The sequence below is a fragment of the Mustelus asterias genome, chromosome 7, assembly GCF_964213995.1.
Source record: "Mustelus asterias chromosome 7, sMusAst1.hap1.1, whole genome shotgun sequence".
NCBI classification, from domain to species: Eukaryota; Metazoa; Chordata; class Chondrichthyes; order Carcharhiniformes; family Triakidae; genus Mustelus; species Mustelus asterias.
In genome coordinates, this window is record NC_135807.1 from 51,839,752 (window position 1) to 51,865,576 (window position 25,825).

Below are 25,825 nucleotides of genomic sequence, written 5' to 3' on the forward strand. Positions count from 1 at the left end.
CTAAGACACACAACATAGACATGGTCCACGGACTCCACAAGGCCGCAGAAAGGGCAGTCTTCGAAGCCCGTGAACCAGTGAATCCTACGGTTGTGCGGAACTGCTGCATGCATCACCCTCCACCCCAGGTCCCCGACGTAATTGGGGGAGATCCCTCCGTAGAGGGACCTCCAGCGGGGACCTCCGCCACCTGGCGGCAACAAGGCCCGCCAAGGTGTATCCGGGCGACAGGCGAGGAGGCAGTGATGGAAGGTGTGCAGCAGCAGCCCGCACAGGAAACGCCTCCGCGCGGTAGAAAAAGGCACGGAGGGCATTTCCACGAGGCGGCTCAGGCTGTGGGGCACCTCACCCGGGGGGGGGGCTGAGGCTTTGGGCCAATGTGGAATTCCGCCCGAACAGGGGAACGCTCGGGCGGGATCCCACCGCACGCCTGCGCCGTCTCAAGCTTGCGTGCAGTTTCGGGGCCGAGCACGACCGTCCTAAGGTCTAGGATGGCTTTGGTAGCGCGCCGGACGGTCGTCCCCGCGCGCTCAGCCAGCACGCGGGGACTCATCCAGCCCGCTCCTCCGCCATCGAGCACGTCCCCGATTCTGGTCACCCCGGCGTCCACAGCCCTCCTCTCCGCCAGCCACCTGAAGTTATACGGCTGGAGGAGCGGATTCCTGAGCAGCGGCTCTCGCACGAGAGCAGCTACTCCTGACGGGGGAGAGCTGCGTCGCGAGGCAACCTTGTTCCAGACAGTGAGGAGGTCCTGGTAAAAGACGGGCAACTCCTGCAGGGTGGTCGGAGCACGCCCCAGTTCGATATGCAGGAGCTGCACATCATAATTGAGGCCGTGCCAGTGGCGGAAGAAATACGTCGCCATGGCACACCACTGTGGAGGGGGCTTAACGTAAAGGTACCTCTGCAGGGCCTGGAGACGGAAGGTCGCTATCTGAGTGCGAAGGCACACCAGACCTTGTCCGCCCTCCTCAAGCGGGAGATACAGGACCGCAGCAGGGACCCAGTGCAGTCGATTGCCCCAGAAGAACCGCAGGAGGGTTCTCTGGATATCGGTGACAAAGCCAGGGGGAGGGGTCAAAGGGACCAGCCGGTACCACAGCATGGAGGCGACCAGCTGGTTTATGACGTGAACTCGCGCCCCGTAGGACAGCACTCGGAGCAGTCCCGTCCAGCGATTTTTCTTTTACACTCAGGAAGGGAGCAGCTCTCTCCCTGCTCCAGGTTGTGTACACTCAGGAAGGGGGCAGCTCGCTCCCTGCTCCAGGTTGTGTACACTCAGGAAGGGGGCAGCTCGCTCCCTGCTCCAGGTTGTGTACACTCAGGAAGGGGGCAGCTCTCTCCCTGCTCCAGGTTGTGTACACTCAGGAAGGGGGCAGCTCTCTCCCTGCTCCAGGTTGTGTACACACGACAGCGCAGAGTCGTTGAGCAGAAACTGATAGCCAAGTTCCGCACACATGAGGATGGCCTAAACCGGGATGTTGGATTTATGTCACATTATCAGTAACCCCCACAGCTTGCCTCCTGGACTTGCAGAATTTCACTCGCTGTTCTGTCTGGAGACAATACACATCTCTGTGTTTAATGTTCCCTCCACCCACATTGTCTGTACCTTTAAGACCTGGCCGGCTGTAGGATTCGCATTCTAATCAGTATTCTGCACCTTGATTGTCTGTTTGCACTGTTTGAGAGCAGATTTCCACTCCATCTGACGAAGGAGCAGTGCTCCGAAAGCTTATGGTATTTGCTACCAAATAAACCTGTTGGACTTTAACCTGGTGTTGTGAGACTTCTTACTGTGTTCACCCCAGTCCAACGCCGGCATCTCCACACCAGGTTGTGTACACTCAGGAAGGGGACAGCTCTCTCCCTGCTCCAGGGTGTGTACACTCAGGAAGGGGGCAGCTCTCTCCCTGCTCCAGGGTGTGTACACTCAGGAAGGGGACAGTTCTCTCCCTGCTCCAGGGTGTGTACACTCAGGAAGGGGATAGTTCTCTCCCTGCTCCAGGGTGTGTACACTCAGGAAGGGGATAGTTCTCTCCCTGCCCCCCTCAGGTGTATTTGGCCTGAGCTCCTACCTCTCTTGTTCTTGGTGCCGCTTCTTCGGGCCGTCTCCAGCTCTCTCTGGATCCTGTTCTCCAGATATTCCTGCTTCTTGGTTAACATCTCCTCGGTCTCCCGGAGCCGGTGGAGGGCCTCCTGGGGAGTAGGACCCTGTTTTCTGGAGCTGGAGTGGGACCGGGACGAGCCGGAGCTCGGTCCACCCTTGAACAAGTTGGAGAATTTGTTCATAACTGCCGTCCGCCGTCTCGAGACCAACCGACAAACACACCGAACAAGTGCAGCTGCAACTCACTTCCGGCCGTGGCTGTCAATCAGAGGAAGGGGCGGGACTGAGGACAAAATGGCGGAGTTGGAGGTCGGGCAACAGTGTGCAGTGCAGCATTGCCAACAGTTAGGTAGGAATCTGGGAGGGATGGTTGTAAGTCACGCTCGTCCTTGCAAATAGCACCCAACAAAGTTTTTCTCTGTCATCTCAATAACTGTGTGGGGATATGTTTAACCGCATGAAGTTGAAGCCCCATCTTTCAGAAGAGGTGAATATCATTCGTTGCTCTTGCCATGATTGTGAAGATGATTAGGGATGAGGGAGCCCATGAAATCTCATCCACCCAGGGTGAGCTTAATGAGCATTTTCTAAACTCCATTGTGGGCGGCACGGTAGCACAGTGGTTAGCACTGCTGCTTCACAGCTACAGGGACCTGGATTTGATTCCTGGCTTGAGTCAGTGTGTGTGTGGAGTTTGCACGTTCTCCTCATGTCTGCGTGGGTTTCCTCAGGGTGCTCTGGTTTCCTCATACCGTCCAAAGATGTGTGGGTTAGGTTGATTGGCCATGCTAAAATTGCCCTTTAGTGTCCTGAGATGCGTAGGTTAGAGGGATTAGCGGGTAAATGTGTAGGGATATGGGGGTAAGGCCTGGGTGGGATTGTGGTCGGTGCAGACTCGATGGGCCAGGTGGCCTCTTTCTGCACTGTAGGATTTCTATAATTTCTATGGGTATCCAGTGCGTAAATGTTTCCAGGGCTTTCACCCCCAGAGTTTTAGCTGTGCAATAATTTAATTAGCAGTGATCAACATAGACTTTGGCACTTTCCAGTTTTGCCCTTTCCAATAGTTAAAATCTTGTATATTTCTAAAGCATCAGTTGTTTAGATGCCTCTTCCAGACCGGAAGCCCAATTTACTGCACTGCCTTCGGTACTGAACATGGTACTGAAGCCATGGTGTGGTCAACTGCTTGCCCATGAAGTTTCAACAATTTGTTGACTTTGTTGATTGTTACATTACATTGATTATGTATTATAAGGGTCTGGTCCATTTAGGATTAATGTGGAACTGAATAAAATACCAACCACACGGTGATGTAAGAGAGCACATGAACCCAGGATCAATAAAGTGTAGGACGGAGTTGTGTGTACCAGCAAGCATGGAAACGGCTCCTAGCTTGTATAATTACAAATGATTCTAACAGTCAATGAAGACTTACAGATAACCTATGTATGTAACTACAAAGACTTCTTCAGGCGTACGGAACTGTAAACAACACCCTCCAACAGATTAAATATTTAATTTACTCCTAGGTCTTTCTCAGCTTCACCCTTGGCTATTTCAAAATAGACAGTGTGATAGAGTGAGCAGCTGGGAAGTTGGTGAGTGAGGGAGTTATGGGAAGGAGGTGCTCATTTTTCTTTTTCCACCTTTTTCATGCTCTTCCTTTGGTACAGGGGAAGATATTGATTGGTGAGTAACTGGTAAGTTATTCTGTTTAATCTACTCTAATAAATAGTTTGTAAAATTAAGGTATGGCACATCTGCAAGGACAAATGGGTCATTCTCACGGTGGTAAGCTGTCACTACTGGGGAACCGCAAGGATTGGTGTTGCGCCACAGCTGTTCACAATCTATACAAATGACTTGGATATGGGGACCAAATGTAATATTTCCAAATTTGCTGTTGACACCATGTTTCAAGTTCAGTCTGACTCTTCTTCGGAACTGTGTTAACTTGAAAAGTTAACTCCATTTCTCTCTCCACAGATGCTGCCAGTCCTGAGTTTTTCCAGCACTTTCAGTTTTTATTTCTGATATCCACTATCTGCAATATTTTGCTTTTATTTTGTTGACTAATTTGTGTTGAGTTTCTAAGTCTAAGTTATTGATGTAACTGAGATATAGTCGTGGCCCTCTCAATAATCCTTGGGGTACCTCACTCAGTACTCTTATCACTTCATCAGTGAAACTCCTAAATACTTGGTATTTTCTATCCTTCAGCTAATTTCTTACATATATTCCAAGATTAGCTAGAATCCCTACGGCTTGAAGCTTAATTGATAGCTTTTCATACAGAACTTTGTTAGATTCCTTCTGGAAGCCTAAACAAAGAACTTTTGTTGAGATTACCATAATGCATTTGGGATGTTACATGCTTAGTGAAATTAAGGAATAGCTTTCCCTTCTGAATCTATGTTGATCACTGCTAATTAAATTATTGCACAGATTCAGTTAATTTACGCACAACTGAAATTAGCTCTAATAGCGCTGCAGCTACTTGAAGCTGATTTGTTAGTCATTTTGAATTTGGTTGTGGTCTCTTTTTGCTAGAATGTTATTTTCTGTCATGTTGAGTGATTCCCTCATATTGTCAATCCCTAACAAATCGTCCCTCATCTCCTTTAGCATTTAGTTAAATGAACATCTGACCCTGATAACTTTTAAGCCTTTTCACCTTGTATGAAACTTTTACCTTTCATACCGAGTTCATTAATTTTGATTGATTGGGGATAACATTGTTGCTCACTATTTCCCTGTGATTACTTCAAGGAAGAAGTAATTCAGAAAAGTTTACTATACTGCTTTCATTAAGTTAAGTCTGATAATTTTGTGGCTGATGTCCCCAGGGATGACACAAGTTCCTTTTTTGTGCTTTGAGTTATTTACAAGCATCAGGTCAAGATGAGCAGTCCACAAAAAAAAATGCAAGTCCAGGGTGGCGAGGGGAAGTTACCATCTAAATGTCAGCACACAAGTAGAGTGAAAGTCCAGTACCAAGACAGTGGTGGAGTTTTGTCAGCATGTGTGTACACAGACATGATCCCAAACAAGAATATAAATTTGTCTACAAACTAGAAATTTATGAAGTATGCTTATTAAACTGGTTTATTGGTAATTTAATGCTAAAATCAGACACATTATCTATGCTATTAAATGATCCTTAATATTACTTTATGGTATTTGTTGTGGATCCATTTTGAACTTTGAGAACTAACTTTTTTTCCTTATCAGTATAATTGCCAAATGGCCATTCCAGTAATTTTAAGTAAATAGCAAATATGCTATCAAAATGGCAGAGCTTTGTTTAACTAACATACTCCCCTTTTTCAGATTTTCTTCCATTTGTTTGTGATGGGTGTTCAGGAATATACTGGTACAGTATTATTCATTGAAATAAACTAGGAAAACAAGCTCTACAAATATAGCATTATTTCTCTTATTACTTACAAACTCTTTAAAAAAATATTACATTTGCTATACCATATATTCTTCTTTTTCTTTAGTCTTGAACACAGAAGCAAAGATGCCCATGATTGTTCTGAGGTGAGTTTTTGTAGATATGTGCATGTAGCACTTTATGCCTTTTTGCATTAATATGGGCTTATAGGTGGACCATTTTCCCTGTCAAAATGGATCCCAAATAATGGTTTGTCTTATGCTGCAGATCTCTGTTTGGGATGTCCCAGATAATTGAGTGATTATTTTTCAGTGTTTATTTATGAATGCAATTATTTTAACTCGAATACATTTTATTGTCCTTTTTTTAATTAGGAAATCTAATTCTTATTTTTCACTGTGATTTAACAGGAAAGTTTCACATATACATAGCTCCCAATGGATATTACAGAAAATATTTATTATAAAGTTGAGAATTTATTATCTATTCTCTAACTTGCTGACAAACAATGCAGAATGTGAGAAGCATCTTTTTGCCATTAAACAGATTTCCACTTTAAAATTTCAGTCACCAGACTTGACATTACCTATTTCTGTACCATATAGCCTATGTAATTCTACATGACAAAAACTTAGCAACTTTAATGGTGAATGACAGAATCGTCATGGCACTTTTGGCCCATCATGCCTGCACTGGCTCTACAAACAAGCATGATGGCTAAGTGCCATTCCCTTGCCTTTTCCACTGCACATTGTTTTTATTCAAGTGATCATTTAATGCCCTTTTGAATACCTCAGTTGAACCTGCCACACTTTCAGGCAGTGCATTCTAGACTCAAACCACGCATTGTGAATCACAGTCCAAAGATGTGCAGCTTAGGTTGATTGGCCAGGTTATAAATTGCCCCTTAGAGTCCTGGGATGCGTAGGTTAGAGGGATTAGCGGGTAAATATGTGGGGGTAGGGCCTGGGTGGGATTGTGGTCGGTGCAGACTCGATGGGCCGAATGGCCTCCTTCTGCACTGTAGGGTTTCTATGATTCTATGATTTGCTTCTTTTGCAAATCACCTTAAATCTGCGTCCTTTCATTCTTAATTCTTTGACAAGAGGGAGCAATTTCTCCCTATCTACTGTGTTTCGCCCCCTCATGATCAGCCGTCTTCTCTCCAAGGAAAAGTCCCAACCTCTCCGATCTATCCTCCTAACTGAAGTTTCTCAGCCCTGGAACCATACTTGTAAACCTCTTCTAAACTCTCTCCAATGCGTTCATATCCTCCCTATGGTATGCTGCCCAGAAATGAACCCTCTGAACAAACGGCTATCGCCAGCATCCCCAGCTCCCACATCTGCTCCCCCCACCACCACCACAAATAAATGAATTTCCCATGCTGCCATTCCCGTGGACGGCGAGAGTAGGCTCAAGATCGCCCCATTATCTTTGTAAACATAGCAATTTGAATTGGGAAATTGAAATAAAAGAAAAAACTTTACATGTTTACGACCATCTACAGGATGTACTGCTGTTAATTCACCAAGTTACTTTGACAACACTCACTTCCTCCATGATCTGCGCCACTGATCAGGGGGGAAAAATGGTAATGTCATGGGATCCTCACCAAGCCACACTGGCTTGGACATGTAACTTGAATTGTTGTTGAGTGAATATACTAAAAATATTTGTGTCAGTGTCATCAGCATGAGGATTGTAAAGAGTCAAAAGAATCTTTGAGAGGAACCGTGGCACATCAAGGCAGATAGGGATGGGTAATAAGTGTAGCTTTACCAACAACTGTGTCCCAGAAAGAAAAAGAAGGAAAATATGAGCTCTCTAATTACTGATTTATTTGAGATAGAGACAAAGGGAAGGGACAATCTCCAAAAATACATGTGCAAGAAGTACCATATTCATAAAGCACCAAATTTGATGTTTGTCTATATATTTTAGAAAGTTACAAACCAATGTTACCAGATATGGACTACCCCACCTCTTAACCTCACAGCTGATAGATACCAGGACTCTGCCAATGAGTCAGATTTCACAATGCATTCCTTTTCTGTCAAACCTCAGTTTCCCTGACCTCCATGGTGATACAAGATCAAAGGATCTCTTACCATGCTGGAAAGCCCCATTCTGTCTACTTCAAGCTCCATGATTCTGCTTTCAGTTCTCCCAAAGCTTTGCACTATCATCTGGTGTTACTGAAGCTAGATTTCCCTAATGCAGCTAAACTCATTCCCTCTGCCTAGTATTACTAATTATCAGTTACCTTGCTCTAATTGATATATCTTTATATATCGTACAGTTTATTTTAAAAAATTAAATGATTTGATAAAATATTGATATTATATAAGAGATTATAAAATAAAGACCACCTATTTACAGTTTTCACAGACTAATGGACAAAATGGTTGAATTGCCACTGCGCCAAAAGAAATGCCACATGTAAATTAGTAAAACAGAAATTAGAATTATTTATTTGATCAATTGTCGCAATGCTTTTCCTTACTTGTTGTAAACACACTTATTCACTGTGAACAACAAAGGGAAAGCTGCAAGTAGTCAGTAATATTTAGAGTGCTAAAAATTGATGGAGTTTAATATTTAAACTCTACAATTCAAATTCCAGGTCTGTTTAAGAAAACCAGTGAAATCTGAAGGAACTTCTTCTTATAAATGTACATACAAAAGCTGTAAGGCAAAAGAACTCTTGCCAGTAATTTGCCCGCATTGTGAGAAAAACTTTTGTCTGGGGTGAGTACCTGTTTAGGCAGAATTCTTGATACTGGTGTTGGTTAAGGTTTGCACTTCAGAATGTTGATGTTTCTGTTACAGGCATCGGCACCAGTCAGACCATGACTGTGAGAAACAAGAGGTGCCTAAATCACGTTTGGTTGTCCCTCAGCAAGTAGTTAAAGAGACTGTTGGCAAGTACTGTGTTACCTTTCATAAACAGCCTAACCTTTCTAGAGATCATGACCTGGCTACTAGTAAATTAATATTTGGAGTGTAATCAAATACACATAAATCAGAAGTTAGCTGGGTAAAAACTAAAATACCAATTGCAAATTGTGTGTTCCTTGTCATAGAACAGGAAATTGCAGAATTTTGTAGATGTTGTTTTACTTACGCGCTGATCCCTAATCCGAGGGTGAGGCCAGACGCTCCCTTTTTCCAAAGCTACTGTAATCATCTCTTCATAGGTTTGTGACAGTGGCAGATTAACACTTTCCCTACCATTTTGGATGAACATTTTATCTCTCCTACAAAAACAGAAAATGCTGGAAAATCTCAGCAGGTCTGACAGCATCTAGGGAGAGAGAATTGAGCCAACTTTGAGTCTGGATGACTCTTCGTCAGCTCTAATGAAGGGACATCCTGACTCGAAACATTGGCTCTATTCTCTCTCCCTAGATGCTTTCAGACCTGCTGTGATTTTTCCAGCATTTTCTGTTTTTGATTCCGATTCCAGCATCCGCAGTATTTTGCTTTTATCTCTCCTTGCTGAGATTCTTAATTCACTGAATAGTTGAGGCTAATCTTTCATGTATGACGCAGCAGAACAAATTGTTTCTCCTTTTTGCTATTACTGTTATTAAATTGCTGTGTTTAAGCAGCTTCAGGTGGTAGATCTGTCACCTCTCACCCAAGTTGTGGGTCCATGTCCCATTCCAGTCTTAAACATAACTATTGCTGAATAAGCATGTCAGTTGTTTATTGTCTCTCATCTTTTGGATGAAACATTAAACCAAGGCTTCATTTACCCCCTGAGGGACAGAAAAGATCCCAGAACATTATCTAAAGAAAAACAGAAAGGTTATCCCCTGTGCCCTGGCCAATATTTATCCACAGTAAGAAGTCTTACAACACCAGGTGAAAGTCCAACAGGTTTATTTGGCAGCACTAGCTTTCAGAGTCTCAAGCTCCTTCATCAGGTGAGTGAGGACTTGTGTTCACAAACAGGGCATATAAAGACACAAACTCAATTTACAAGATAATGGTTGGAATGCGAGTCTTTACGGGTAATCAAGTCTTGAAGGTACAGACAATGTGAGTGATGACAGTGTGAGACAATGAAACACACACATTGTCTGTACCTTTAAGACTTGATTACCTGTAAAGACTCGCATTCCAACCATTATCTTGTAAATTGAGTTTGTGTCTTTATATGCCCTGTTTGTGAACACAAGTCTTCACTCACCTGATGAAGGAGCTTGAGACTCCAAAAGCTAGTGCTGCCAAATAAACCTGTTGGACTTTAACCTGGTGTTGTGAGACTTCTTACTGTGCTTACCCGAGTCCAACGCCGGCATCTCCACATCAATATTTATCCTTCAGTCAACATCACAAAAATAGATAATATGTCTATAATCACATTTGTGTTGGTGGCAGCTTGCTGTGTGCCAATTAGTGGTCACATTTCCTGCATTAAATCAGTGACCACATTTCAAAAGTAGTTTATTAACTTTAAAACACTTTGGCACGTCCTATGGTCATGCTCTATAAATGCAAATCCTTTTTATGATATGCGTGTTGCAGGGATAGGTAACACTTAAGTTGCATCTCAAGAATAATCTTAATTTTGAAAAAGCAGGAAAAATTATTAGCTTGACCATTATCGATATTGCATTTGCCTTGTTTGAATTCATTTTTTTATTAACTCAAAAGTCACAAATGCAGTTCCACTGAAGAAGAGTAGAAAAGGAGCAAGGAACAATGCAACGGCTGCAAAAGTAGCACTTATGAAGATGAAGCTACATGCTGTTGGAGACAAGTCCATTCCACAGGTTGTCAATTTATTTAAGATGAAATATTAATTGAAAATCCAATAACAGGGATAGTGCACATTGTGATGGGTTTCCTATTTTTAAATCATATCTTGAGGCTCATTTTTACTCTCTACATGCCTTCAAAACAGGTGCAGAGGAATTGTTAAGATTGCCAGAGCTCTTTTCCTGGAGGTCTCTTAACCATTCTGCATTCACATTTCTGTATGGGTTGGGCAGGCAGCAGTTTCATGATATTTAAATGAGCAGTTAAGTGTATCACTTAGATGTTGTGATTTAACATAGTTGACATTATTACCCTCGTTCCTCACCATGCCCACAGCACCTCAGCATCCAAAATACACCATTTTGAGTGTCAAAGCATTTAAAGAAGCAACAGCTATTTTCTGAATTTATTTTATGAACCCATTATATGAAATAAAATTTCTGTTAGCATTCTCTATGCAGTATGTAAAAGGACTTTGTGCATTTTGGTGACTGATTTTGAAAAATTCCTGCACTGTTAGATGACAGGTGTCCTAGTCTGTATTTGGCTTACTTGAAGAAAGAGGAAGAATGCAAGGATCGTAACCAATAATGCACAGACACAGCCTTGTGCTCCCAAATGGGTATACAGAAAAAGGCATTCATCAGAGGTGCAATATATGTGAAAGCAGTATTCTGTCAAGGAAAGAGCAACAATTATGTTGCATGTGCTGTATAATCTTCCTTATAAATCAAGAAGACCTTCCCAGCAGAGGCAGTGATCATCAGATTGGCATTTTGTTCGAAAGATTCCCCTGATGCGATGCTGCAGTGTATTTCTACTGGGACTTTGAGTCTGACTTCCACCAAAATATGCAGTGCAGCATCATTTGAGGAACTCGTGGTTGGACTGGAGTATAATCAGTGGAAGAGAGGACATGCCAGCTTTTTACAGCTGCCTTATGTTAAGTTAAAATGGATCAGTGGATGAACAATTGAATGGGAAGGGGAGTGGTTGCAGTTAGGTGGGTAGTCAGGTTTTGGCATGGTTAGGGGGTGGTGGGGAGAGGGGTCGATTGTGTAAGTAACCAGGTTCTAGAGTAGATTTTAATCTAACAAACATTTCCAAGTACCATGAATTTTCCAAATTCTCAGACTCTAACTCACAGTTGGAGACATTCGCGAAGGATCCGGGGAGCAGGGGAATTGCCCATCGGAAGTTAAAATTTCCTGGGCAATTCCCACGGAGTCTATGCAAAAGGTTTCCACGGTTCCAATGCACATCTTCAGTCATGTGTCCAATTTCTGAGCAACCGGAAATCAGAAGATTTGGCCATGAGTGTTTTTTTTATCTACTTTTTTCATACGCTCATACAGATGAAAATATAGGAGGCATGGTCAGTAAGTTTGCAGATGACACCAAGATGGGTGGCATAGCGGACAGTGAAGAAGGTTATCTCTGATTGCAACAGGATCTTGATCAATTGGGCCAGTGGTAACTTACCTGATGAAGAAGGAGCAGCGCTCCGAAAGCTAGTGGCTTGTGCTACCAAATAAACCTGTTGGACTTTAATCTGGTGTTGTGAGACTTCTTACTGTGTTTACTCCAGTCCAACGCCGGCATCTCCACATCATGGCTGAACATTGAATACAGGAGTTGGGACGTCTTGTTGAAGTTGTACAAGACATTGGTAAGGCCACCTGGAATACTGTGTACAGTTCTGGTCACCCTATTATAGAAAGGATATTATTAAAATAGAAAGAGTGCAGAAAAGATTTACTAGGATGCTACCGGGACTTGATGGTTTAAGTTATAAGGAGCGGCTGGATAGACTGGGACCTTTTTCTCTGGAACGTGATGAGTGATTTTATAGAGGTCTATAAAATAATAAGGGGCATAGATCAGCTAGATAGTCAATATATTTTCCCAAAGGTAGGTGAGTCTAAAACTAGAGGGCATAGGTTTAAGGTGAGAGGGGAGAGATACAAAAGTGTACAGAGGGGCAATTTTTTCACACAGAGGGTGGTGAGTGTCTGGAATAAGCTGCCAGAGGTAGTAGTAGAGGCAGGTACAATTTAGTCTTTTAAAAAGCATGGGTAAGTTACATGGGTAAGATGGGTATAGAGAGATATGGGCCAAATACGGGCAATTGGGACGAGCTTCAGGGTTTTAAAAAAAAGGGCGGCGTGGACAAGTTGGGCCGAAGGCATGGTTCCATGCTGTAAACCTCTATGACATTCAGATCCTTGATATGCATATCACACTGCCTGCAATGACTATAAAGTCTGTTTGTAAAAGTCACCGCAGCCCAGAATCTTTGGGCCTCAGATTCCTTTCAGGCTGCTACTGGGGATATTGATAACATTAGTCCTGTAGTTCATACATGTGTAAAGCAGATGATTTGTGTGTTGTGTACTGAGTATAAAATGTCATCATTTCCTTAATAGATAGTCAGAACTAGCAAGAGGGCATGGGCTTGCAAAATTGCACAACTTACTAAAGTTCAGGATATGGTAGATTGCATCAATTTTGTACTGAGAAGAGGACTGTGGCATGTTTACACTAAGTTTAGCCTCGGAATAAACGACTAGGACACAAGTACTGATTTTTAATTTTATTCTACTGTATTGTGATTTTATTTACTGCATTGTACCTATTTATACTAGAAATTACTGAAACCAGTTTCCTTGTTGTCTCTTAACAGTGAAACAGCTGGTAATAGGTAACATAGGTGTGTTTAGATGTTCTCTAATTTCCTCTGACAGTTGGGCTATCGTGCGAGTTAAGACAATATACATTAGAACCAAATAGCAAGAGATCAGTCTTCAGCTGCAAGGTACTTGGAGTTCAGCCATAGAATTTGGTCTTATTTTGGTTGGACAGAAATGTTCTTTTTCAATGATTTATGTGTGAAGTGAATCAGCAGAGTTTTGATTAAGAGTTTTGTACGAATGGGTAACATAATCAGGCAGTCAGATGATTGGTCAGAATACAAAGAATGGCAGAGAATGACGAAAAGGTTAATTAGAGAAAGAAATTAGACTATGAGAGGAAGCTAGCTAGAAATGTAAAAATGGATAATAAGAGTTTCTATGTTAGGTATTTAAAAAGGAAGAGAGAAGTAAAGTGAGTGTAACTGAGCAATCTGATGGAGCTGTGCACTGACAAGTCTCCAGGTCCTGACAACTTCATCCTCTGGTCTTAAACGAGGTGGTAGACGCACTGATGTTAATTTTCCAAACTTTGCTAGATTCTAGAAAGATCCATCAAACAGCATGGTTTTGTAAAAGGAAATCGTGTTTAACCAATTTATTGGAGTTCTTTGAAGGCGTAACATGTGCTCTGGATAAAGGGGAGCCTGTAGATATGATGTATTTGGATTTCCAGAAAGCATTTGATAAGGTACCACATCAAAGGTTGTTGAGGAAAACAAAAGCTCATGGTGTAGGGGCTAACATAGTAGCATGCATTGACTGGCAGACAGAAAACAGAGTGTATGCATAAATGGGACTTTGTCTGATTGAGAGGATGTGATGAGTGGAGTCCAGTGGGGGTTATGCTGGGGCCTCAATTTTTTATGATTTCAATGAAGTAGATATAGCACTTGAGGAAAGGGGATCAAAGGATAAGGGGGGAAGGCAGGATCAGGCTATTGAATTGGATAATCAGCCATGATCATGAATGGCAGAGCAGGCTCAAAGGGCCGAATGACCTCCTCCTCCTATTTTCTACATTTCAATGTCAATGGCATCGACAAAGGGCATGAAGGTGTGGTAGCTAAATTTGTAGATGGCACAAAGATAAGTAAAAAAGCATGTTGTGAATTTAAGAAAGGATGTAAATTCGTTGGAGGTGCGGTTCAGAGGCTTGATTGACAGCGGGAATGAGCGAGTTGCCTTATGAAGAAAGGTTAGAAAGACTGGGCTTGTTTCCACTGCAGTTTAGAAGAGTAAGGGGTGTCTTGATTGAAGTATACAAGATCCTGAATGGTGTTGACAGGTGGACATGGAAAGGATATTTCCTCTTGTAGGTAAGTCCATAACTAGCAGGTATCATTTTAAAATTAGTAGTTGCCCTTTTAGGAAATGAGGAGATTTTGTTTTCTCCCTGAGAGTTGTGCAACTTTGGAACTCACTGCTTCAAAAAGCGGTAGGTGGAGATTAGATGGATTCCTGTTAAACAAGAGAATCAGGGTTTATCAGGCGAGAAATGGGAATATAGAATTTGAAATTCAAGAGATCAATCATGATCTTATCAAATGGCAGTGCAGGTTTGAGGGACTGAATGTACCTGTACATATTCTACATCTTTAAGTTAGAGACACAGAGGAATGATAAGTGCTGGGAACCCTTTGGGGCATGTGAACTATCATGGACATATGAAAAGGCAATAGAAAAAGGCCAGCTGGTTCATAAAGTTTGTCTCATTCAGTTATACAACATAACTTGGAAATATTGTTATTGGGTTAAAATCCTGGCACTCCACACCCACCAACTATGGGAGTACCTTCACCACAGACTCCAGTGGTTCACAAAGTGGGCTCACTGCTGCCTTCTTGTGCACAATTAAGGATGGGTAATTAAAGCTGGCTTTGCCAGCAACACCCATATTCCATGAATGATTTTTTTAAAGCCATGTTGCAACTAAGCAACACAATTATCAATGCTCTCCACCCATGTAGCCATATAATCTTGGCGATGCAAAAAATAAAAAGATTTTTTAAAAAACATAAGACATTTCACACAAAATAATTGTGAAATTCCTCTCAAACCATCAAAACCACGTTCCAAGACCTAAGTGACCACAAGATTAATCACTCAAAATCCTTTCTCCTCTTGTATATAGCAAATATCAGCTTCCCCTAGAAACAGGTCCAGCTCCCTTTTGATCATCTGCACGAGCCAGTAATATATTACAATAGTTCATCACTTGACGAATAGAAAAATATCCAGACAACCAGGTTGTGTTTGTGTAATTTTAATACATCCCTCATTCTTCTGAGCTACACAGATGAAGTCTAGTTCTTTCATCATTAAGTGCTTTAATCAAATCACCCCAAAGTTGAAACTTTTCAAGAGTAAAGTGGACAGTAGATAGTTTTGATTCTCAGACTAGAACGTTCTTGGGATTTTTCCCCACTAAATCTTTTGCAAATAAGATAAACTTTACAAAAGGAATCATTCACAAATCTTTGGGTTCCTGGTTGTAAATCTGCAACAGAAACAGATGAAAACTTACAGAAGCTAATTTTCTCAAATGTACAAAATGGCCACTAAATTGAAGTTGTTATTTGCAGAATGAGCGAGTGTTTTTTCAAGTGTTCTTGCCAGAAGGAAACAAAGAAAAAAGCAGACCGATGTTCTTCTGTTCCAAATGGAGTATTGGAAAAGTGGTCGATAATGCAGCTTCACTGTTGAACCTGAGGAATGATAACAATATTTTGGCAGCTAAGGTAATATTTGATAAAATAAAATGGTTTTGCCTTTACCTTCTGCAAACATGTACCATTGCTGCCTTCACTTGTAGCTTATGCCCATAATTTAACTAGTACGTGATATTATAATCTGTTTAGTATTGAGAATTCAAGTTTATCCACCATTTCAAATAGAAAACTAGCAATAGAAAGTGGCGCAGTGACTGAAGCACAGATATAAAATATTCCAGTATGATGAGTATGAATGAAAATCCCCTGTGGTGCTGAGCTCGACAGCAACAAATTGCATTTATATAGACCTCTTAACATATTTTGCAAGAAGCAAAATTGTTAAAAGAAACATTAAGAGCCAAAACATTACATTGAACCTCAGTAGGTGAGCTAAAGCTGGTTCAAGGAAGTAAGCATCTTGGAGGAGGAGAGGGATTTAGGCAGGGAATTCCAGAGTTTGCAGCCTTAACAGCTGAAGTCACATTAACTCCAGTGGATGATAAGAGAAATGATGGAACCAACAGAGCCAAAATTGAAGGAAAATACAGATCTTGTTGGGCTGAGCAGATGAGGAGGAGTATGGGCGTGGAGAGACTTGATCAGAAGAGTGAGAAACTGAACTCCTCCTTGCTGACTGGCAGCCAAACACGAGTAGTATTGGCAGTGCCCTAGAGGGTGACACAAAAGTAAAATAAATGTTTAAAACCAAAAAGGTTTGATGAAACAATGTAATATTATTTTAAGGTAAAAAATAATGGAGAGAGAGGATTCTGCAAAGATTTGCAAATGGATTAAGATTAATTATAGCATTAGGTAAATTAAACTAAAACTGATGAATGTAAGGTGGGATGTGGATATTCAGTCAATGGGATTGAATTAGCACAAGAAGAGTTAGGAAGCAGCTTTCAAACTGTAGTAAACATAGCTGTTGTGATAGTGTAGCATAGCATTACAAAACAATAGAATAAAAGTCTAAAGAAGTTTTGTTATGGCTTTACAAAGGAGAAAAGGTGCAGAAAAGTACAACAGGACTGATCCCACATGGAAAGGGATTAAGAAAGTGGAAAGATTAATGAAACCAAAGTGCTATAGTTTAGTAAAAGGTTGATTAAAATCCATAAAATATTAATGCAAATATGATAAACAGTACTTCAAAGTTTACCAAGAAAGTAGAACTGGAGGACATATGGAAATTATTGAAGCATAAATTTGCAATAGCTATCAAGAAAATCATTTATGCTTAGAGTGGAAACATTTGGAATAATCAAGCAAGGGAATAAATTAGGCTTTTTTAATAGCTTTCCTTCTAAGACAGCTAATGTAGTATATTTGGAAAAGCTTCAATGGAACAAGTTATTTTTTGCCTTCATTCTTTTTCTTTTATTCCCCAGAAGCTGAGATTGTGTCACAGTGAATCAGGAAGTGCATTGCCCATGGGCCAAACATTGGAATTATGGATAGCAAATACTGACTGCCCACTGATCAATGGAGGAATGATTATCCTTGAATATTTAGACAATGATTGTGTGAAATTAGAAAACACAAACTCCTACATAGAATGACAGTTTTTTTAAATGAACCAAAACTTACTCGCTTAATTGGAAAGTACTCTGAAGAGAATTTGTTCTGTTGATGTATTTCATATATTACAACCTGCTCAAAACACCGTGTAAATAGTACAGTCTTGTTATATTGCCAAACATGTCCTTTATTTAAATTTAATAAAATTAATCTGAAAGCCTTAAAAATGTATCCAGTGTTATTGTTACCAATTTAATCAGTGGTTGTAGATGGCCTTGTCGCTTCCCTTCTGTGCCATTGGGCACAGTAAACTAATGGTACTGGATTAGTGGTGATGAGTTTAAACTCCAATAATTTCTGAAACTGATATTCAATATCTGTGGTCTGACACCAGGAAAATGATCATGAAAGCAGGTGGGCATTTGTAAAAACTAAACTGCTTTACTAATTCCCTGCAAACCTGCCATTCATCCCAGGTCTGATGTACGTGTGATTCAAGTCCTCTCCAAGATAATCCATCTGAACCAGTCACAAATAAATGTGTACAAAAAGTGCATTTTGGTAAAAATGCCAGATATTTCACTGTTATACTCAATCATCCTATGATTTGTTGCACTGTTATTCCACCAGACCACCTCTGCTAAATTACATATCTCTGTTAATCAGTGGTACTCAATGTAGACCTCAAATCACAGAATCTTCACAATGCAGGAGGAGGCCATTCAGCCCATTGAGTCTGCACTGGCTCTCTGAGAGCATTCTATCTAGCCCCACTTCCCTACCTTATCCGCGTAACCTTGTACATTCTCTCTCTGTTCAAATGGCAATCCATTTCCTCTTATATACCTCTATTCAAACTGCCTCCACCATATCACAGGAAGTTTGTTTCAGACTCAAACCACCCTCAGGGTGAATAAAACTTTCCTCACATCACTTGTATTCCTTTTGCCAATTATTTTGAATCTGCGTCCTCCATTTCTTGATGCTCTTGAATGGGAACAGTTTCTAACTACGCTGCCCATACCCCTTGAATCTTGAATACCTCCTCTTGGCCTTCTTCAAGGAAAACAGTCCTAACCTCCACCTATCCTCATTGCTACAGTTCTTTATCCCTGGAATCATTCTTGTGACTCCTCTGTACTCAATCCAATGCCTTCACATCCTTCCTCAAGTTTGGTGCTCAGAACTGAATGCAGTACTCCAGATTAGCCCTAACCAGTGTCCTATGCAAGTTCAACATGACCTTTTTCTTATACTCAGGCTTTATTAATAAATGCACTAAGGTATATGTGTTATTAAATGCTCACTCAACATGTCTTGCCAACTTAAGTAACTTTTTAAATTCATTCTTGGGATGCCAGCATTTATTGCACATCCCCAATTGCCCTTGAGAAGGTAGTGGTGAGCTGCCTTGAATCACTGCAGTCCACGTGGTGTAGGTGCACTCACAGTGCTGTTAAGAAGGGGATTCAAAGATTTGGACACAGCAACAGTGAAGAAATGGCAATGCATTTCCAAGTTAGGATGGTGGGTGTCTTCGAGGGGAGCTTCCAGCTCATAGTGTTCCCATGTGTCTGCTGTCCATGTCCTACTAGATGGTAGTGATTGTGGGTTTGGAAGGTGATGTGCTGGTAATGAGGAGGAGGAGGCTTGGTGAGTTCCTGCAATGCATCATGTAGCTGCAGGAACAGAGGTACTTTAAATTAACTGTACATAAGCTAGGGGATCAAACCTTGTTCAATGAAGAGTGTAGGAGGGCTTACCAGGAGCAACACCAGGCATACCTAAAAGTAAGGTGTTAACCTGGTGAAGTTACAACATAGGACTATTTGGATGCCAAAATGCAGAAGTAGCAAGCAACAGACAGAGTCACACAATTGCACAATCAAAGGATCAGATCTAAGTGCTGCAACCCTACCACATCCAGCCATGAATGGTGGTGCACAATTAAACAGCTCACTGGAGGAGGAGTCTCCGCAAATATCCCCATCCTCACTGATGGAGGAGTTCAGCACTTCAGTGCAAAAGATAAGGCCGAAGCATTCACAACAGTCTTCAGCCAGAGGTGGATAATCCATCTCGGCTACTTGTAGCACTCCCCAGCATCACAGATGCCAGTTTCAGCCAATTTGTTTCATTCCATGTGATATTAAGTAGTGGTTGAGGCACTGGATACTGTAAAGGCTATGGGCCCTGACAATATTGTGGCAATAGTACTGAAGACTTTGCCCTAGCCAATCTCTACCACTACAGCTACAAAACTGGCATTTACCCGGCAATGTGGAGAATTGCTTGGGGATGTCTTGTACAGAAAAGGCACAACAAATCCACCCCAGCCAATTACTGCTCCATTAGTCCACTCTTGATCATCAGTAAAGTGATGGAGGGGGCATCAACAGCACTATCAAGTGACCCTTGCTTAGCAATAACCTGCTCACTGGCACTTTCCGCTAGGGCCTCCGCTCCTGACCTCATTATAACCTTGGTTAAAACATGGACAAAAGAGCTGAACTCCAAAGGTGAGATAAGAGTGACTTCCCTTAACAGCAAGGCAGCATTTAACCAAGTATAGCATCAAGGAGCCCTAGCAAGGCCGGAGTCGATGGGAATAGGAGAAAACTCACTAATGGTTGAAGTCATACATAGCAGAAAAGAAGATGCTTTTGGTTGTTGGAGGTCAATCATCTCAGGTTCAAAACATCACTGCAGGAGTTCCTTTGGGTAGTGTCCTCGGACCAACCATCTTCAGCTGCTAAATCAATGACCTTCTTTCCATCAATTTCACTGATGATTTCACAATATTCACCATTTACGACTCTTCAGATACTGAGGAAGTCCCTGTCCAAATGCAGCAAGACCTGGACAATATCCAGGTTTGAACTAATAAGTGGTAAGTAACATTCGCACTACCCAAGTGTCAGGCATTGACTATCTCCAAAAGAGAGAATCTAACCATCACCCCTTGACATTCAATAGTATTACCATCACTGAATTCCACACTGTCAACATCCTAGTGGTAACCTTTGTCCAGAAGCTGAACTGGACTAGCCATATAAATACAGTGGCCACCAAAACAGGTCAGAGGCTAGGAAACCTATGGGGAGTAACTCACCTCCTGACTCCCCAAAGCCCGTCCACCATCTACAAGGCACAAATCACTACTGTGCTTAATTCTCTCCACGTGCCTGAGTGAGTGCAGCTCCAATAACCCTCAAGAAATTTGACACCATCCAGGATAAAGTAGTCCGCTTGATTGCTAACCTTTCCACAAACATTCACTCCCTCCACCACTGATGAACAGTGGCAGCATTGTATACCATGTACAATATGCACTGCAGAAACACATCAAGTTTCCTTAGAAAGCTCCTTCCAAACCCATGACCACTGTCATCTACAAAGAAAGAACAGAAGATACATGGGAAAACTACCACCCAGAGGTTCCCCTCCAAGTCACTCACCATCCTGGCTTGGAAACATATCACCGTTCCTTCACTGTTGCTGGGTCAAAATCCTGGAATTCCCTCCCTAACTGCACTATGGGTGCATCTACACCTAAAGGACTTTCATTCCTTTGAAATGGCTCAGTGGTTCAAGAAGGGAGCTCACCATCACCTTCTCAAGGGCAGTTAGGGATGGGCAGTAAATGCTGGCCTAGCAATGCCCACATCCCTTAAGTGATTTTTTAAAAAATGTGATATTAAACTGAGGGAGTACATTCTTGTTCAGGTGTATGTAAAATATCTTTTTAACATTTAAAACAGAAAGAATAGTTGCCATTAACATTGATCATTGATCTTATAATCAAAAAATAACATCCTAACACACCTGGTCATTTCTGCAGTGTTTTACATTCAGCTTATATCCAATCAAATCAATATCATGATAAATGAGCAGACAGCAATCCCAATCTCAAATTTGGACAGGGTCACCAGGTGTGATTAATCCACTTCTGATGCAAGCAGCACGCCAATGTCATGCTACCTCCTCACTAACATGATATATATGTAACGCAGCCATTGCAACTGCATGACTCTGCAGGGACCCATAATTGTCAACATCTAACACCAGTTAAAACGAGCCTGCACTACTTAAGTCCACGCTACAGCTATTAAAAGGGATGTGCATTGTGGCTGGAACAGATAATGGAAGTTTAACATAGAGTGTATTCTGACCTGACACACCAGAAGAGGGCGTGGGCTGCAAGATTTTCTGATGCTGCATTGGAAGGCATTGGTCAATGAGGTGACAGGCAGAGCAATGTGCTCTATCTACAAGAGGCATGGAGAATCCACATTCAATCTCTCATTAGACAATGCCAGGAGTCAAAAAGGCCACATAAAGTTCATTGATTTCACATGAATGATCAAGGTAAATTAATGTACATTCCAATATCATCCTAGCTACACAATTAGCCTCGAGCTCAATTCACCGCACCCAACCATCAAATTCTTTCAGTCAGAACTCAAACATTCATAACTTCCCCTCACACTCCCATGTTTCATCCTACTGAAAACCTCAGCTTGCATTAACTGGTAGCTATCCAACCATGACAGACGCATCATCTGATCAGATTGCACCATGCTCACTAACACACTGCCTTCTCTCACAGGACAAAGTGGCTCAAAGCCAGAGGAAGTGGGTGTTTATAAATTTGGGAGAAACTATATGCTTAAAAGAGGAAATCTTGCTTGCCAACAGTGAAGCAGCCATGGCTGAGGCCTTGGTCAACACTGAGGCTGAAACCATTGAAGAAAACTGTATTTAATCCTCCGTCTCACATCCCATTGCCCCTTCACCCCACAATCTCCTCTAAATTGCAAGCTGCAAATGATGTAAGCATGTACAGGTTAAAGTTTATTAGTGTCACAAGTAGGCTTCCATTAACATTGCAATGAGGTTAAATGTGAAAATCCCCTAGTTGCCACATTCTGGCGCCTGTTCGGGTACACTGAGGGACAATTTAGCATGGCCAATGCAACCTAACCAGCATGTCTTTTGGACTGTGGGAGGAAACCGAAGCATCCGGAGGAAACCCACGCAGATATGGAGAGAACGTGCAGGCTCCACACAGACAGTGACCCAAGCCGGGAATTGAACCCTGGTCCCTGGCACCCCCGTGAGGCAGTAGCACCAATCTCTGTGCCACCCTCATGCTTCCCAGCCCCCACCACCATCCCCTCACACCCCCCCCCCCCCCCCCCCCTCCACTCCCCACTCCTAGTTCTGCTCTCTGCTACTTGGCTGAGATGACAGTGATGCTAAAGAAACATTGCCCCAAATTTTCTGGTCAGCATCTAAACTCCTCTGTCCAAAATCAGACAGAAAACGGCCCAATTTTTCTGTCTAAACCTCCAATGGGAGGATCTTGCAGGATTTGCTCAGTGCAGGAATTCATGGAGAGAGCAACAAAGAGAACCTGTGCAGAAGCCACACACCTTTTTATGGCACTAACTGCTGTATTCGAGTGAGTGTTTATAGGTCCCCAAGTTTCACAGCATGTTTGTTAATGTGTGTATGAGTGAAAGGGTAAGTAAATTGGTGAGTGTGTAGGAAGATAAGATGGATGAGTTAAATGGGTGACATTTGGGTTGGATGGCATCTGGTTAGAGTGGTACATGGGTGAGATAGGTAGGATGGGTGAGTGGTGGAAGTCTGGGAGGTCATTGTGAATGACTGGGGGGTCAATGTATCAGGACAAATCCAATCCAGGAGTTGGAATAGGATTTTTCTGTCTAGTATTTCTTGGGCAACTATTCAGATAAGCCAGAACTGTCTGAAGTCTCCAACTCTAACTTAGAGTTGGGGATGTTTCAGAGGGTTTGGGGGAGCAGGGAAATTACCCATCTGAAGTTCAAACTTCCTGGGCAATTCCCATAGAGTCAATGAGTGGGGACTTCCGCAGGTTCCCGAAACATATCTTGGGTTGTACGATTCAGAGACTGGATAATCTGGGTCATAATCACTCTCTCTCTCTCTCTCATTCACTCACAGCCGCCCGCTAAGACATAGACACAGTACATGTTGTAGAGGGTAGCTTAGAGCTGGAATCTACAAATGGTGAGCCACTGGGTGTGAGTGGCCTCCTATTAGGACAGGAGTCAAGGGTAGTGCAGAGGCTAACTCGGCAGGGGACGAGACGAGGTTATGCATGGGTTCCATCGTAGAGAATTCAGGTAAGCGCTTTGATGTTGCCTCTATCACGTTCCCAGATTGGTGCTTCAATAATCCTAGTAACCTGTTAGAGAATAGATTGCTGAATCGCTGTGACACTGAGCAAGCTCCTTTGAATACTGATATGGCTATGATGGTAGCAGCCTGAACTTGCATGATAGCAAGCCCAAACCAACTGTGCATGACAGAAGACTGAGCTTCCACTGCACTTTGATGGGGCAGGCAATAGAATAAGGGAATTGAGTTTGTACAATGAAATGTCGATGCAATGGCAAGACTGCCAGAAAGCCTGCTTACCAGGTCAAAGAGCATGCAACCGTCTGACAGCAACTTTGCAAAGGGAATTGTGCAGAGCTTGGAAGTGGTGGCCAATGCATGAGCACATTTGATTTAGCATCTTAATAAAATACCTGAGCTTCCATTACAGCACAAACTGCAGCCAACTAAATGGTGGGTGCTGCAGTGGGAGCTCAGTCTTCTGTCATGCAGAGTCAGACTGCTTCATGAAAGCTCAGTTTCAGCTTGCTAGCATGCAAGCTCAGACTGCTGCCATCAAAGCCATATCGTATTCAAAGGGCCTTGCAGGGTGTCACAGCGATTCAGCAATCTGTTCCTCAACAGATCACTAGGTTTGCTGAAGCACCAATCTGAGAAAGTGATAGAAAATGCATTGAATATGAATGAACCTGTTGTCCTCTTTCAGGATGACAGCATTTGTCCTCCCACCCTGCTACTCCACCAGTTACCTTCCCCTTGCCTATCAGGACTGCTGTCCCTCATGCCAAGATGAAGGTGCACTTTACAGCTGGGTCTTTTTTAGGCAGAGTTGTTTGTCCTTCAAGGTTATCCGCAGTCTCATCCACTGAAAGACAGCACCTTCCTTCCATCGTGCATGCTGCTACCACTGGGATAGCACCACATAGGAATGTTAGGACAGGCAAAACAGGCAGCAGACAAGTACCAAGCGAATACACAAGGGCGATTAGTTGATGTTTGTACACAAGCTGATATGTCCTGGGATACGTTGGTTAGAGGGATTAGCAAGGTAAATATGTGGGATTACAGGAATAGGGCCTGCGTGGGATTGTTGTCGGTGCAGGCTTGTTGGGCCGAATGGCCTCCTTCTGCACTGTAAGTATTCTATGATTCTATGATATGATTTCATTTATGAGTTTTTGTGCTGGTCTTTATTTCTACATTGTGGATAAGTGGACACTGTGATAGTCAATGACAGAGGGAAGTAAGATGGGGGACTGTTTGGGAATGGTGAGTTGTGGTTGTGGTTACTGGCATAGGAGTTGGACGAGGTGTTCACAAACAGCCAGAGCAGAAAAGGGATGTTTATGTTGCCTCCTCCCTTCCTCTTCCTTTTCCTCCTTCTCCTCAAGTACTCAGCGTATAGCTAGTGACACAAAGTTACATGCTTGCTCTGCTCACTACTCTCAGGCTAGAGAGAATAAAACCTGTTTCGATTTCATTCACTTATTTTCATTTCGCTCTTCACCTCCCTTACGCATCAATCAGAAACTGTGAGATGTTGCGAATATCTGCATCTCCAGCCTGGGAGGAGCCTGATGCATGTAAATCCACGGTCAACTTCACAACCACTGGCAATGTGGCCCTTGGCTTGCTCTGCGGTTACATTTGTGACAATAGCAGGAGGCAGATTTCAGTGCGGACATCCTTACTGATGTGCACACATCTCACACTTTGTTCTTCGCTGAGGTTCAGGTCAGGAAATTGATCCCTCTCCACTCTGGGCAGATGGCCTCCTTCTGCAAGCCTTTATCCTGCTACACCTCCCTCTTTTAACAACATATCTTGTTCTGAGATCCTCTGTTCATTCTCTAAGTCAAGCTGCATTCTAATGAAATGTCTATTACTCCATCCATGTCTTGGACGAATAAACCTTGAAGTCAATATCAACTTCTCCAGCGCCTGCTACACCATTTCTCATAGACTTAGGGGTGGCACAGTGGTTAGCTCTGCTGCGTCACAGTGACCAGAGATGTAGGCTAGCTTGAGTCAGTAAAAGGTTAATTAATAATTTCAGTAGATGGTGTGTTTATGTATTTTCATGGAGCTGTTTGAGACCATTTACATTTTAACTGGGTAAAAAGCATTCATTCACAAGCTGCAAGAAGTCAATGATGTGTGAAAAGCCAGGTGAATATGGAGTTTAGTTTTAGTGAGAATAAATGGGACAAGAGGACTTGAAGCTTTATTTATTTTACTATATTTTGAGTTTATATATTTTAGTTGATTTAGATTTGGTCAGGTGGGAGCAAAATGATAAAAATGTTGAAAGTACCCAGCAGTTCAGGGCAGCACTTGTGGAGAGAGACAGAGTTAACCTTTCAGGTTGATGATGCCGCATGATGAAGTTTGCTGATGACACAAAGGTAGTGTTTGGCAAGTGAGGTGGACTACAAAAGACTTCAGAAAGACA

General features: G+C 42.4%; 2 protein-coding genes across 4 annotated transcripts in view; one reads left to right on the forward strand and one right to left on the reverse strand.

Annotated features, from left to right (window-relative positions):
* The window catches only part of LOC144495710 (charged multivesicular body protein 4b-like), a 37,272-nt gene extending 34,980 nt beyond the window's left edge, over positions 1 to 2,292 (reverse strand). Inside the window, exon 1 of the mRNA XM_078216058.1 lies at positions 2,079 to 2,292. Within this exon, the coding sequence (XP_078072184.1) occupies positions 2,079 to 2,292 (214 nt within the window). The remainder of the gene's footprint in view (positions 1 to 2,078) is intronic.
* Positions 1,979 to 17,390, forward strand: zfand1 (zinc finger, AN1-type domain 1). 3 transcript variants are annotated; one of them, XM_078216055.1, is made up of 8 exons: positions 1,979 to 2,459; positions 5,444 to 5,486; positions 5,617 to 5,656; positions 8,137 to 8,261; positions 8,343 to 8,434; positions 10,176 to 10,294; positions 15,556 to 15,711; positions 17,076 to 17,390. In XM_078216055.1, the coding sequence occupies exons 1-8, from the start codon at positions 2,405 to 2,407 to the stop codon at positions 17,244 to 17,246; spliced, it is 801 nt and encodes a 266-aa protein (XP_078072181.1). In that variant the 5' UTR covers positions 1,979 to 2,404; the 3' UTR covers positions 17,247 to 17,390. The 3 variants fall into 3 exon arrangements, with proteins under 3 accessions (XP_078072181.1, XP_078072182.1, XP_078072180.1); XM_078216056.1 differs by having other exon boundaries at positions 2,332 to 2,677; XM_078216054.1 differs by lacking the exon at positions 1,979 to 2,459 and adding an exon at positions 2,697 to 3,802.
* The last annotated feature ends 8,435 nt before the right edge of the window (positions 17,391 to 25,825 follow it).

Bases quoted from the DNA above. Each gene is read 5' to 3' on its own strand.
- zfand1 (XM_078216054.1), top strand. From the start codon at position 3,727: ATGGGAAGGAGGTGCTCATTTTTCTTTTTCCACCTTTTTCATGCTCTT. The intron at 3,803-5,443 runs GTGAGTAACTGG...CCCCTTTTTCAG, and splicing joins ACAGGGGAAGATATTGATTG to ATTTTCTTCCATTTGTTTGT. The intron at 8,262-8,342 runs GTGAGTACCTGT...TTTCTGTTACAG, and splicing joins GAGAAAAACTTTTGTCTGGG to GCATCGGCACCAGTCAGACC.